Genomic DNA, 14,341 nt, shown 5'->3' with positions numbered 1-14,341 from the left:
TCTGTAGTATTAGGATATTGGAGCTGCTGGAAATATCACAATGGATTAATGCTAGATTGAGGAATGATAGAGACCCTTTTCAAAGTTAAATAGAAAAAGATTTATTTATAAAAACAGACAACTAACTACTTCTGAGAGGCACAAAATGTTTGACTTGTTACAAAAGTATTATAGCTTGCTGGTTGCTGGAATAAGTTTCTTCACTTGGTTACATACAGAGCTAATCAAACAGATCTAGCTACTAGTAACAAAAATCCCTCACTCTACTTCAGAGAAATAGTAATGAGTTTCTGACTCACCTATCCTAGGTAATCCCCTGAGTTATCAGCTAACTCTTCCCAGAGTTCTTCCTGCTAACTAACTCAGCCTAGAGAGTTAATCTCTTGTGCTGTCACCCACAAGAAACCTTTCCTGTCAGCTAATCAACCCTGTCTGACACACACTTTCTCTCCCTGAAATCCTAGTTTCAAAAATACCAGCTCCCAGTTCTCATCTCCTCAGAAGCTGAAATCTTTTCCCTCCTAAGGCTTGGCTCCTCCCACTTGCTCTAGCCAATCCCAGGAGACTTCAAACTCCTCCCACCTTCCAGCTATCCCCACTCAAGATGGCTGCTCCCCTGGCATACACTCTCAAAATGGAGGTTTGCCATACGGTCATCCACGCTTCTTTTCCGGCCTACTAGGTAAGATTCATTACAGCATCCCATGCAGATATGCAGACATGCCGGCAACACGATCAGAGAGGCTCCTTGGCATGGAAAAATGGAACAAGAGCATCTCCCCATGGTCAGATGCCGGAGATGAAAAAAGGGGAAGGCCTTTACCTCTGTCTGTGTTGTAAGTCGTTATTCACTGTGTGTAAAAAGGCATTGAATGTTCACCTCATATGTGTATATTGTAATCCTCTCTGAGTCCCTCCCGGGAGATAAAGCGGAATATAAGCAAAGTGTACTATGATTAGGAGTTGCTTTTTATTTGTGTTTTTTTTCTGTTAGAAATCATAATTTTCAAAAAATGGAGGAGAAAGAAAAGGAAAGTTACTTTTTTGGAGCATAGATCTTGGAATCTAACCAGGAATCAGAAAGCAACTTCACTGAGTTCTACCAGTGCGTTTCAATCTCTCACAACAAGAATTGGTTTCCATGCATTTAGATATTAAATTGGGTCTGGGTGATTTGTTTTGCCATTCAGTTATTTGAAAGAAGGCAAGCGAGAGTACAGAGAGAGTGCAACCATTTGCTTGAACAACATGCCATGCAACCTTATGAGTGTGTGGCTGCCCATAAAACATGACCCCCACAATGCCTGCCCCTTCCCCATTTCCTTATTCAGTTTTACAAATTACGATTTTATGATACCGAACATTCCTTGAGGCTACTCTTTTTAATTCTGTGCCATGTGCCATGTTCAATGTCCCTTTTGTTCCCGCTAATTATTTACAGGCGCCTTCGATCCGTTCTGCTTTGGGGGGTTCCTCTGCTGGAATTGCAGTAGATCCAGGTTATTACAGCTTAATGGGAAACAAGACGCCGTCTTTTTTCTTTCCTTGTGTTAAATGCCATTCTCAAGCCATTTTAACTATCTGCTATTAGATATTGTGTTTCCCCCCCAGTTAACCCCTTTAGGCTTTGGAACATTTGTTACAAGTTGCATATAAAAGTCAGATGCAAGAGGAATCATTGGCGCTCACTGCTGCGAGCGAGTGGAATGAGATGCCGGATCATTTAAGCAATGCTAAGTAGGGAGGAAAAGGAAATGCAGCTTGCTTCTAAGCTTTGCAATTTTCCCAGAGAATAGTATGCTCACTAAGTTAGTGCTCTTTCCTCTCAACGGGTGCAAAACACAATCATTCCTTAAGAAATCCCAGCCAGTAGTTGTCTCTTGGCTTCACCTCTGATCTCCGAGATGCCTCAGCAGATCATTTATGCATGCCGTCCTCAGGCACAATGAAACACTTGTCTATGAATTAGCTCTCCATAGTTGGGTTTCTTTGGCAAAGTTGAAGGAAAACCAGGAATTGTCCCTGCTAGAGAGTGGAACTGTGGGTATTATTTGGGTATTATTTGTGAAAACGGATGCTGCTAGGCATGAAATAAGCTCAGTCTGGGAGAGAAGTATTTGCAGTAGGATTACATTAAGTTCTGTCAGGAATCATGGCGGCCTGGATTCTGCTGCAATAATCATGGAAGTTGTGGTTTAACAAGGTCTTTAGCTCTCCCTGCTAAAGAGTGCTGAAGCTTCACCAAGCTACAAATCTCAGGATTCTATGGGCACTTCCACATATGACAGAAATGCGCACCAAAGTGGGTTTTTAAAATCTATGTTGGTGCGCATTTCTGTCCATCCCAAAACTTGGGCTTTCCTGGGTGGCGTCTACTAGATACTAGGCCAGGGTAACAACGGAAAAATTTGTTTCTAAACTCGTTTCGTTTTTAGGGGTCCATCGCGTTTCGTTTTTTTAAAGAATTCTGAAATTTTCCTTTTAAAAATTTCGAAATTTATGAAATTTCGTATAATTACGAATCGATTCGTTAATGGCAGATGCGATTGCGCAATATGCTAAAAAAAAACCCCTCCAAATGGGACAGGAGGAACTTCTGAAGCTTCCCTCTCCCTCTGTTGTTGACTGTTGGTGTGATAAAACAAACAACAACTATAAAACTTGCACCAGACATGCGGAAATAATTACGAAATAATTACGAAATAATTTCGAAATAATAATGAAATAATTACGAAATAAATTGAAAAAAATTATTTCGTAATATTCCTGCATGGCTCAATATTGGATCGTAAGCTAATTTAAATACGAATTAATAACGAATTAGGAAATTAATGAACGAAACCACCCAAGCCTACTAGATACCACCCCAGTAATTACCAAGGTCCATCAAGTTTTGTAGTATGACTGTGTGGACTGGGTACAGAGATTGTGTGATGTGGACCCCGGGCCCAATCCACACAGGGCCCACACCTGGTAAGGCCTGGATCTTACCTAAGATCCGGGTCTTACCAAGTATCTAGGCTGGACTATTGCAACGCCCTATATGTTGGCCTTCCAATGTCTATGACCCGAAAGCTTCGTATTGTTCAGAATGCGGCAGCCAGGTTACTCACAAGAACGCCCATGAAATGCCATATAACACCAGTGCTGCAACATTTACATTGGCTTCCAACTGAGTACCGTGGCCTGTGTAAGATGCTCGTTCTGACCTTTAAAACTCTTTACGGCCAGGGTCCATCGTACCTTAGGGACCGCCTCTCCTTCTCCCATCATCGGAGGTCGCAACGACCAGCCCAACGTGACTTACTCCATATACCGGGTCCTAGAGAAGTGCACCTGGAAAGGACCAGACGCAGAGCTTTTTCTGTTTCTGCCCCTGCCTTGTGGAATTCCTTGCCGCCCTACATGAGAGCCATGCGTGACTTAGGGCCTTTTACTCTCACACTTAAGACCTGGCTTTTTACTAGAGCATTCGATCTCTTTTAATTTTTAATTTTTGTATGTATGTATTTTATCTTTTATAATTTAGCTGTAAATCGCCTAGAACATTCTCGGATGGAGGGCGATTAATAAGTTATTAAATGATGATGATGATGATGATGATGATGATGATGATGATGATGATGGTGATGATGATGTTGATGATGATCTAATTAATTTGGAACAAGGCAGGGAAATGTCATGTCCTGTCAGGAATCATGGAGGCCTGGAACCCTTCTTTTTTCCAAATTAATTCACTTTTTCCAGGGGCATCATTTTCAAACCTTCAGTAAAACTGAGACAGGTCTCACTTTAAAAGCCTGTCTGGATGGGCCCTATAACATTGAGTCAAGGCTGCTAAAATGGTGCCTAACTGCATTGATTCTAGCACCTTAATTGGGACTTATCTTCATTGCTGTGAACCTTCAAGTCATTCCAAAATTGTTCACTCAAAGGCAGGGGTCCCCAAACTGAGGCCCACAGGCTGGATGCAATCCTAATCAACTTGACTCTCTCATCAGCTAAAAGCAAGCACACACTTTCCCTTGAAATCCTGGTAAGTTCATTTTGGTTAGAATTGTTCATCACTTTAAATATTGTATTGCTCTTTCATGGGTTTTCTTTTCTTGCATTACAAATAAGATATGTGCAGTATGCATAGAAACACGCCATCAGCTTAAAAGGTTTGGGGATCCTTGCCCTAAGGTGAACCTACCACAAGGGGTTAGGGGGCTGAAAGCCCACAGTTGCCAATTGGGTTGTAATAGACAAGTGGAGAATCAGACCATGGTCTCCAGACTTATAGCCTCATGCTCAAACCACTACACCATGCTGCCTTAGACTTACAGTACATCTAAACTGCAGAATGAATGCAGTTTGACACCATTTCAACTGTCGTGGCTCAATACAGGGAATCATGGTAGTTGTAGACATGCAAGGTGTTAGATTTCTCAGTGCTTTGCCAAACTGCAACTCCTAGTATTCCATAGTTTAGAGCCGTGGCAGCAAATGGTATTCATTCTGAATTGTAGATGCACCCTTAGACTTGTGCCAGTTGCCCAAAATAATGAGCTAGCAGAAATGCAATTGAGAACGTAAGTCACTATGCAGCTGAGTATGCTAGACACAAGGCTATTATTTTCTGGCTTTGGGCTAAACCTGCCCATAAAAATGAACCAGTGAGCCATGCTTTTAAAAAGGCATTCCTGCTTGAGCAAAGGCTCTTGCTGAAAAACAACAATTTTGCTACCTGTTGTATGTGTTGTTTTCTAGATACACCTTCTACTTTGCTTCCTGAGTTCTGTATGCAGGGATGTCATCACTGGACTGACACTAGAAAGGTGTTTCCTCCACCAAAAAAAATTCTGCCACCTCCAATGGTTTTCCTTGCCTCCATTCCTTGGGCCCAAGGTGGCAGCAATATTCTGTATCATTCACTTCTAAACTTTTTCTTTTCTTCTTTATTGGAGGGGGGTGTCACCTTGATTAATGGGAGGGAGCCCTCTTTGCTTTTGCACGGCGGGTTTCCGCAGTATTCAGCAAACTTTTATGGCTTCTCCCTATCATTAAGGAGCCCAGACCTCTGATCACCAGGGACTAAAAGCCATTTCAAAAGGCAGCAAAAAGTGCCAGAACATCTGTCCTGCTAAAAATGGATTTCCTGTAAAGCACTTCTTGTTGTTGGGGGGAAAATAGGGGGAGGAAAAAAAGGATGGAATTTAAAAGCTATGATAGCCAATAAGATAACCATTTATTTTAGTAATTTAGTGCAGCACAGTTTAGTAGTATTTTTGGACTTCAACTCCCGCAATTCCTTCAGTATATGGATGACAGTCTCATAGCACAGGCAGGGGGCAACTTGGGCCCTCCCTCCAGGTGCTTTGGACTCCAGCTCCTGCAATTCCTAACAGCCTCAGGTCCTTTCCTTTCCCACCTCAGCCGCTTAACTGACTGAAGGGGACAAGAAGGACCTGAGGCTGTTAGGAACTGTGGAAGTCCAAAGCATCTAGAGGGCCAAAGTTCGCCCATGCCTGGCATATACTCATGTAGAAGTGAATATATCCAAACTTATCAACATCCATAATTTTGGCCTTAAAACCATACATGAGGTTATAAGTTGAGGGCAAGTTTTGGAGCCAAAGTTATGGATTTTGAAAAGTCTGGATATATCGAGAGAAAAACACCAATGTCATTCAAAAAAGCCAGAGTTGGAGCCACAGCACAGAGAGTAGATGGGGGTTGTAATGAACTCATACCTTTTCTTCGTAGGCCGCAGCCTGGAAGTCAGTGAGCTGGCCTCCATGTTGGGAAGGCAGCTCAGGATGGCAGACATGATGGTATAGGCAGAGAGGCAAGGGGAGAAGTCAGCTAACTCCTGATTGGTTCAGACCCCAAGGGGAGGAATTGAAGGAGAGTGTAAATAGGCTGTCATTTCTGACAGAAGAGAGAGAGAGAAGGATTTGATCTAGCAGAGAAAAGATTAGGATTTCAGACAAGGAGAAGAGAGTTTCTTAGTGAGCTAGGAATTAACCTGTTAGGGAATAATTAAAGAGCAAGTGTTTCTGTATAGTTTGACTAGGGCAGTCAAAGTAAAGGCTTGTTTACTTGTATTAGGACAGAATACAAGTGGGTTTATTTCCCTAAAGTTCAGAGTAGTCCAGGGGAAGCCTAGATACTCTGGTAGGCAGCGAGGGGTGGCTGGTCAAAGAATCGCACTGTTACTTATCACAGGATAGAGTGAGAAAAGTAGCTCATGTTAAGGAAAAGTTACTCCTTCTAAAGAAACCATTTGCTTAATAAGTCTGTGCTTCAGAAACAAACTACACGTATGTACCTCTCAGTAGTCAGTTGTTTGCTTCAAATACTTCAATAAACCTGTTCTCTAGTTTACTGTTAATCTGCCTCAGCCTTGTTTCATCATATAAGGTTAGATCCAGTAATCCTCCACATCTCTACATTTCAGTCACAAGAAAGGGAGCCAAAAGGAAGAGCCAGTGTATAGGGACATTTTACCTCAAGTACAACAACAAGACAATTCCTCAAACTGTAATTTGGGGTGGTGGCAGCAAACCTACCATTACACACTCACGTTATAACAACAACACTCGTGTTGAAGCGCTTTAGGTCTGACAGGAGGGATTAGAGACGGTGTGTTGTCTCTCCTGCCTGTAAGAATACACAATCTTCTTTACAGTGGTGGCAGTGGTGGGATTGAAAAGAAAGGTTCCCACCTGTCACATGTATTAAAAGACCCTTATCTCCCTTACAGGAGTCAATGCTGCTCTTAGGTTCTCCAGAATGGGCTAAGCTCTTGGTTTTCGCCATTCTACACAAGGCCATTCCTTTTTTGATAAGACTTAAGTACCTTCGGGGGTTGAGGACGGGATACAAATGCTCTAAACAAATAAAATAAATAAAAACAGTACTCACTACTCAAATTGACATGTGAATGGATTGATCCACATTTTAGAGAGTTGGTTTTTTGACTAAAATTTCTATACATATATGTGACGCATATAATTGGAAAGTTGTGTATATACAAATAGATATTAAGAAACATGGGAAACATGGTCCTCATGCAAAAACTTAAGAATCAAAACTCACTCAATACTTTTTCATTTGGATTCCATAATGCCTGGAAGCCTATCAAAGTCAGTCTCATTTTCAGCACAAGCAAGTGAGGCAAAACCAAAAAGGCTGCCATCTCCCTTTAAATTACGAAGAGATAGTCTGCCTCTGGCCATGAAGAGAGAAAAGCAACAAGGTGGAACAAACTGAGTGACCTGGGAAAGAGGCTGAGAGAGCACAGAATTCTGGGAAATGTAGTTTGGGAAGGCCAGGAGCCCTATGGCAGAGACCAGGAGCCCTGCCCTGAACTACAGTTCCCAGAATTCTGCTCAGCGTCAGCCCCAATCAGGATAGATAGGAGAGAGAAGTGGCTCTCTGTCACAGCAGCCAGCCAGAGTTCCAATGAATGGTTGAATCTGCAAAGAGGAGGACGGGCTGAGACTTCAATACTAGTGAATAAATCAGTGCAGGGCTGGGAAGAAATCCCTAAATTGAAGATCCATTAGCTAAATGCATTCAATGAGATAAGTATTGTGGCTTTTTGATAACATTTTTTGTCAAAAAAATTAAAAGTTCCCAAAAATCAGTATATGCATGAATGTTTCGGAAACTTGGGAGGGATGATCTCCTGCAATCTTGTGTCATTGTACAGAAAGTTCAAGCAGATAGATATTGTATTTTTTTTCTTTAAAAATGTTGTTTGTAAAATCTTTGGAAATTCCCTCCAAATTAGTGGATGAGTCAAATGTTTTGAACCTTGATGGGCTAACAGTGGCCAATGTATTCTACCGTTGTAGCAAGATTCAGTCCAATCACTCTAAAAATGATGGAGATAGGAACCCCTGAATTTTTCCTATTGACACAATTACCTAATGAAAAGTAACGAAAAAGTAGTTACCTCATTATACAGACCCCATTCAATTTCATAAACACTTTCAATATGATTCTTCCCCAACCCCTAATTTCATAATGAGTATCAAAACTTTTTTTTCATTGATTGCACAGGCCTAGTGAGTATATAAGGTATTACTTTTTACTCGTTTTCACAATACTTGGTCTGGCAGTAATTTACAAAGATTTAAACAACCACAGATTAAGATACATACAAAATACGTATTAAAAATGGACATCACAGTCAACCATCCCACCCATCGTTCAAGAGATGAAGACATATGCAAATCACTAGGAATGAATCTATATCAGTCATAGAATATCTGAAATTGCCTTACCTGTAGGAGACCCCTCCATGACGTGCCCAATGTATGGACCTTCCCGGAAAAGTGGCCGGTTGTCGTTCTGGTCAATAATGATAATATCGAGAGGGACAGGGCCTTCTATGCTCTTCCCGCTGCCATCCGTGATCTCCACCTGGAGCTGTGTAGAAGCAAAGGAAAGAGAACGCCACGTGGGTGAGATTGTTGCCAGAACATCAAACAGAAAAGACGAGGAAGAAGAAGGCTTGGTTATCAGCAGTTTTCCTGCTATAAGAACCCCCTGGCAAGGTTAGAGGTTGAGTTGGTTGAGCTCATGTTTACAGACAAGATGATTGCAAACCTCAGCAATCAAAACAAAAATGGGGGGGAAAACTTTTGCAACTGTATTGCCAGATTTGCTGGAGGATGCAAGGAGGGAAGAAGGAGCCAAACAAACAAAAAACCCCACACAATTTGATGCTAATGAAGCGAATATTTGCTTAGAATAAGGTTTTTCCTCTTCTCTCTTTCAGGCATAATAATTACACTTAAGGGGAACATCTTGAACCACAAAATACATTTGCGGGATAGGCCATACCTGTCAACGAAGTTGCCCAAACAGATTGTTAGGAGAGGAAAGGGGAAGAGAGAGAGCCATTGCAAACACAACTCTTCCTCACAGCAGATTCTGATCTGATTTATCCCCTTGGGTTACTTTTAGATGTCACAGTAGCAATTATGGATCAGCTCCAGCCAAACTGTGTAAGGAGCACTTTTGTAAAAACAAACAAACACCTAAGGCCATCTTCTCCACCAGTCCTAAAAAATGTATGTGGAAAGAACTCCAATTTTAATTGCATGAAGCCTCGGCTTGTAAATAATGGAGTGAAGCTAGCAAGTTGACTCCGGTGGACTTCCTGTGATGCTCAAAACACAATTAACATTCAGATCCTACCTACAGTCTGGGTTTTGATGTGGAAAAGCCATATGAGATAAGTATTACATTTTCATTCTGGTCCCCAAAGGAATCTATTTTTGATCACTAGTCATTCTGACTCAAATGACAAGGAAGGGGGAAACCTAGATTTGTGTAACTGTTGGGTGCAGTGCCTGAAAGCTGACTGGCACAACCTGGGGATCACAACCAGATACAGTGAAGACATCTGCCCCTGCGCTATGCTACTCTGCTGCTGAGTATGCATGCCCAGTGTGGAACACATCTCACCACACTAAAGCAGTGGATGTGGCTCTTAATGAGACATGCCGCATTATCACGGGGTGCCTGCGCCCTACACCACTGGAAAAATTACACTGTCTAGTCGGTATTGCACCACCTGACATCCGCCGGGAAGTAGCAGCCAATAGTGAAAGGACCAAGGCAGAGACATCTCCAGCTCATCCCATGTTTGGGTATCAGCCAGCACGTCAACGACTTAAATCTAGAAATAGTTTTCTAAGATCTACAGAGACACTCGCTGGAACACCTCAGCAAGTGAGAGTCCAAAAGTGGCAGACTCAAACCCAGAACCTCAACCAATGGCTGATACCAAACGAGAGACTCCCTCCTGGGCACACAGAGGACTGGGCGACCTGGAAGGCACTGAACAGACTGCACTCTGGCACCACAAGATGCAGAGCCAACCTTCAGAAATGGGGCTACAAAGTGGAATCCTCGACATGCGAGTGTGGAGGAGAGCAAACCACTGACCACCTGCTGCAATGCACCCTGAGCCCTGCCACATGCACAAGCGAGGACCTTCTTGCAGCAACACCAGAAGCACTCCAAGTGGCCAGATACTGGTCAAAGGACATTTAATCAACTCTCATACTCACAAATTTTGTAATCTGCTTGTTTGCTTTGTTCTGTTAGAAATGTAATATAATTTGACTGGTTGTTCTGACACAACAAATAAATAAATAAATAGTGCCTCCCAAAGTCAACCAGTTTGACTGTAAACATCTTGCCAAAAGCAGAAAGAAGAGAAAGAGTTTAATACAGCCTACCATCTAAAGAGTGGCCACCAATATAATTTACCTAAAGCAAGATTCTTGGATGATTTGGTTATTCCTCCTCAAGCAAAACTTCTGAGAGTAGAGATCGAATGAAACCTACTTGGTCTTGATGGGGAAGGAATCAGCTTTGTTTTGGTTTTGGTTGCTTCAACGTAATAATATTTTGCATGGCTAATAGGAAGTTCTTCCAGAAACTGCTAAGTAGGGATGTTTTTTTTTCGTTAAGTATCTTTTCAAGGGAACAAACACACAATTACCTGTTTTCCTCCTGCTATGAGAAAACCACTCAGTTTTAGAATACTGTTCAGATTTTAGGGCCTGTTCTGTGCAGAATTCTCATATGGATCTTTTCAGCAGAAAAAAAATTCTGCAGAGGAAACAGCATTCCTGGCCTTTCCAGGGAGGAAGTCACAAACTTTGAGGACAGCCATCATAATGGTTAGTCCCAATGAGAATTAACCCAGCATGTTATTTTTTTTTTCGTGTCAGGAGTGGCTTGAGAAGCTGCATGTCACTTCTGCTATGAGAGAATTGGCTGTCTGCAAGAACGTTGCCCAGGGGACATTGCCTGGATATTTAGATGTTTTCCTATCCTTATTGGAGGCATCTCTCATATCCCCACATGGGGAGCTGAAGCTGATAGAGAGCGCTCATTCGCACTCTCCCCAGATTCAAACCTGCGATTTGTCGGTCTTCAGTCCTGCCGGTACAAGAGTTTAACCCATTGTACCACCAAGGGCTCCATAAATGATGATGATAACTAGGGATATAAACACTTACATGCTTGATTAGATCTCCTGTGGTTGAAATTAATAGTAGGTCTTCCATTAGTATATTGTTGGTTTGTGGTTGATGGTGCATTCTAAGGCTGGATCCACACTGCCCTATACCCAGTATCTGATCCTGTATTAGTGGTTTATTCCAGATTATCTGGCAGTGTAGATTCATATAATCCAGTTTAAAGCAGATAATCAGGAATCAGCTCTTGGGATAGAAGGACCCAGATCCAACCTAGGATGCGGAACAATGGCTTCAAACTACAAGAAAGGAGATTCCATCTGAACATGAGGAAGAACTTCCTGACTGTGAGAGCCGTTCAGCAGTGGAACTCTCTTCTCCGGAGTGTGGCAGAGGCTCCTTCTTTGGAAGCTTTTAAACAGAGGCTGGATGGCCATCTGTCAGGGGTGATTTGAATGCAATATTCCTGCTTCTTGGCAGGGGGTTGGACTGGATGGCCCATGAGGTCTCTTCCAACTCTTTGATTCTTTGAGAAGTGGTCCAACAAAGTATTTTTTTCAAGTTCTAAATTCTCTAGAAAGCCTGTTGTGACCCCTCCTCGCAGAGTAAGGCTCAACGTTGAGCATTGGAATCATAGCTCAGTGCTATCATGAAATGGGAGTTATTATTATTATTATTATTATTATTATTATTATTATTATTATTAAACTTTATTTGTACCCCGCTAGCATCTCCCGAAGGATTCGATGCGGCTTACACAGGCCGAGGCCTCAACACACAACATAACAATACAATCTAAGCAAATCAAACAATTAAAACAGAATAAAGCAAAATGAACAACAGGCACAATACACTAAAACACAATAAAACTGGGCCGGGCCAGGGTAATGGGTACAAGAATTAAAAGTGCTGATGTGACAGGAGGTGTATATAAGGCTTCTAGGGCAAGTGTGATGTGCGATGTGCAGCAATCATTGGTTCTGGTAAAGTGCTTATGGGACTTGGCAGTGGAGATTTCCTAATCTGGGAAGGCGCATCGGAAAAGCCAGGTCTTCAAGTTCTTTCTGAAGACAGCCAATGTAGGGGCCTGTCTAAGGTCTTTGGGGAGGGTGTTCCAGAATCGGGAGCCACCACGGAAAAGGCCCTGTCCCGCGTCCCCACCAAGCACGCTTGCAACGCAGGTGGGAACACGAGCAGGGCCTCTCCAGATGACCGAAGTGAACGTGTGGGTTCGTAGATGGAAATGCGGTCACACAGTTGAGGTTTCACAAGGTTTTCAGGTTTCTCTGCAAACTACAACTCACAGGATTTCCAAAGCAATGAGCCATTGCAGTTAAAGTGGTGTCAAACTGTTAATTTTGCAGGATAGATGTGCCCTAGGTCAACGTGAATCTCTCTGATTCTCAAACAAGGACCAAGAGTTCAACCGGAAGGAATTTTAAACCACCAATTACAATTACTCAACAAAAGCAGACAAAGACAAGAGCTTACAGTACAAAACCAGTATCAAACCCCCATCATCTCAAAAATCGCTCCAAGTACCAAGAAGAGAGAAAAGAAAAACAGCCTCCAAAGCCAATTAGAAGCAAGCCAGCTTCTACACCAACTGTACTGCGCTAACTTGTTAGACATATGACCTCCACCACAGGGTAGGGATTCAATTGCAGATGAGAGTTATATACCATGTAAAATCAACCATGGCTAGGTTAAGAGCTCCTGTATTAACAGAGGGAATCAGTTGCTTCTTAAAAACATAAATATTGAGCTCTCCAACCTTGCATAGCCGAGTGCCCAAGCTAGCGTAATGTATCACAGTAGAAAGGGATAATAAGCCATCCATCTTAACAAAGGAATTAGAATTCTGACCTAATTCTCTCCCAGTAGGGTTCATTGCAAACCTATAAATAACTCATAAATATCAGGCACACTGAGAAGGAATAGATTAACTGAATAAACAAAGGCGATGGAGCACTCTCAGCCCCCCTGTGGCTTATCCCATCTCCTAGGAATGGAGCACACAGGACAAGTTTGTGTATCATGTGTCTGTGTGTGTGTGTGTTATGAGCTAGCAAATTCTTCATCTCCAAATCTGATTTCCTGATGCTGCTTGCCAGGTAAGTTGGATAAAACCAACTTGTATGAGTCTGTCTGGCTCTGACCCTTTCAAACTTAAATTTGCACATAGTTCTTGAATCCTACTTTAAGGCAGTAGATTTCAGATTGCATTTCAGGGCACCTGAGCTTTCCTTTGAGCTTCATGATAAGATGAGAAAGTCAGCCATGGTGGAAAAAGCTCTCTAGAAAGCAGCTGTTCATAGCCTTCTATGTTCCTCTGTGCTGTCAAAGTAGACAGTTAAGCACATCTGAAGTCATGCACATGGAGTCACCACTCCAACCATTGGCTTTGGAACTGCATTATTCTATTACAGTGGTTCTCAACCTTCCTAATGCCGTGACCTCTTAATCCAGTCCCTCATGTTGTGGTGACCCCCAACCATAATATTGTTTTCGTTGCTACTTCATAACATTCATTTTACTCCTGTTATAACATAATGTAAATATCTGATATGCAGGATGCATTTACATTCACTGGACCAAACTGGGCACAAATACCCAATACGCCCAAATGTGAATGCTAGTGGGGTTGGGGGAGGATTGATTTTGTAATTTGGGAGTTGTAGTTGCTGGGATTTATAGTTCACTTATAATCAAAGAGCATTCTGAACTCCACCAGCGATGGATTTGAACCAAACTTGGCTCCCATGACCAATGGAAAACCATGGAAGGGTTCGATGGGCATTGACCTTGAGTTTGGGAGTTGTAGTTCACCTATATCCAGAGAGCACTGTGGACTCATGCAATCGTGGATCTGGACCAAACTTGACACAAATACTCAATATGCCCAAATGTGAACACTGGTGGAGTCTGGGGAAAATAGATCTTGACATTTGGGAGTTGTAGTTGCTGGGATTTATAGTTCATCTACAAGCAAAGAACATTCTGAACTCCACCAACAATAGAGTTGGCTCAAACTTCCCACATGGAATCCCCATGATCAACAGAAAATACTGTGTTTTCTGATGGTCCTTGGTGACTCCTCTGACACCCCCTCGTGACCCCCTCAGGTCCCCCACTGTTGTATTAGCATTCCACCATTCCTAAGGAGTTTATAGTGGCTCATAGAGCACCTTCCTCCCTGCATTTTATCTTTAAAACAGCCACACGAAGATAGGCTGCCTGGATTGTTTGAATTTGGGTCCTCTGAGTCATACATTTGAGTCTCTCTAACCGATCTGCGTCCCTCTACAGAGGTAGAGAAAATCGGGATATAAAAGTTTTCAATAAATAAA

The 14,341-nt window shown here is 42.3% G+C and overlaps 1 protein-coding gene across 1 annotated transcript in view; it reads right to left on the bottom strand.

The window, feature by feature from the left end:
* CDH13 (cadherin 13) overlaps nucleotides 1-14,341 on the bottom strand; it is a 996,654-nt gene that overhangs the window by 403,977 nt on the left and 578,336 nt on the right. The window contains exon 6 of the mRNA XM_060787892.2: nucleotides 8,277-8,421. Coding sequence (XP_060643875.2) covers nucleotides 8,277-8,421 — 145 coding nt within the window. The remainder of the gene's footprint in view (nucleotides 1-8,276; nucleotides 8,422-14,341) is intronic.

Source organism: Anolis sagrei, chromosome 8 (genome assembly GCF_037176765.1).
Source record: "Anolis sagrei isolate rAnoSag1 chromosome 8, rAnoSag1.mat, whole genome shotgun sequence".
NCBI classification, from domain to species: domain Eukaryota; kingdom Metazoa; phylum Chordata; class Lepidosauria; order Squamata; family Dactyloidae; genus Anolis; species Anolis sagrei.
This window is presented reverse-complemented; position numbering and strand designations above follow the sequence as displayed.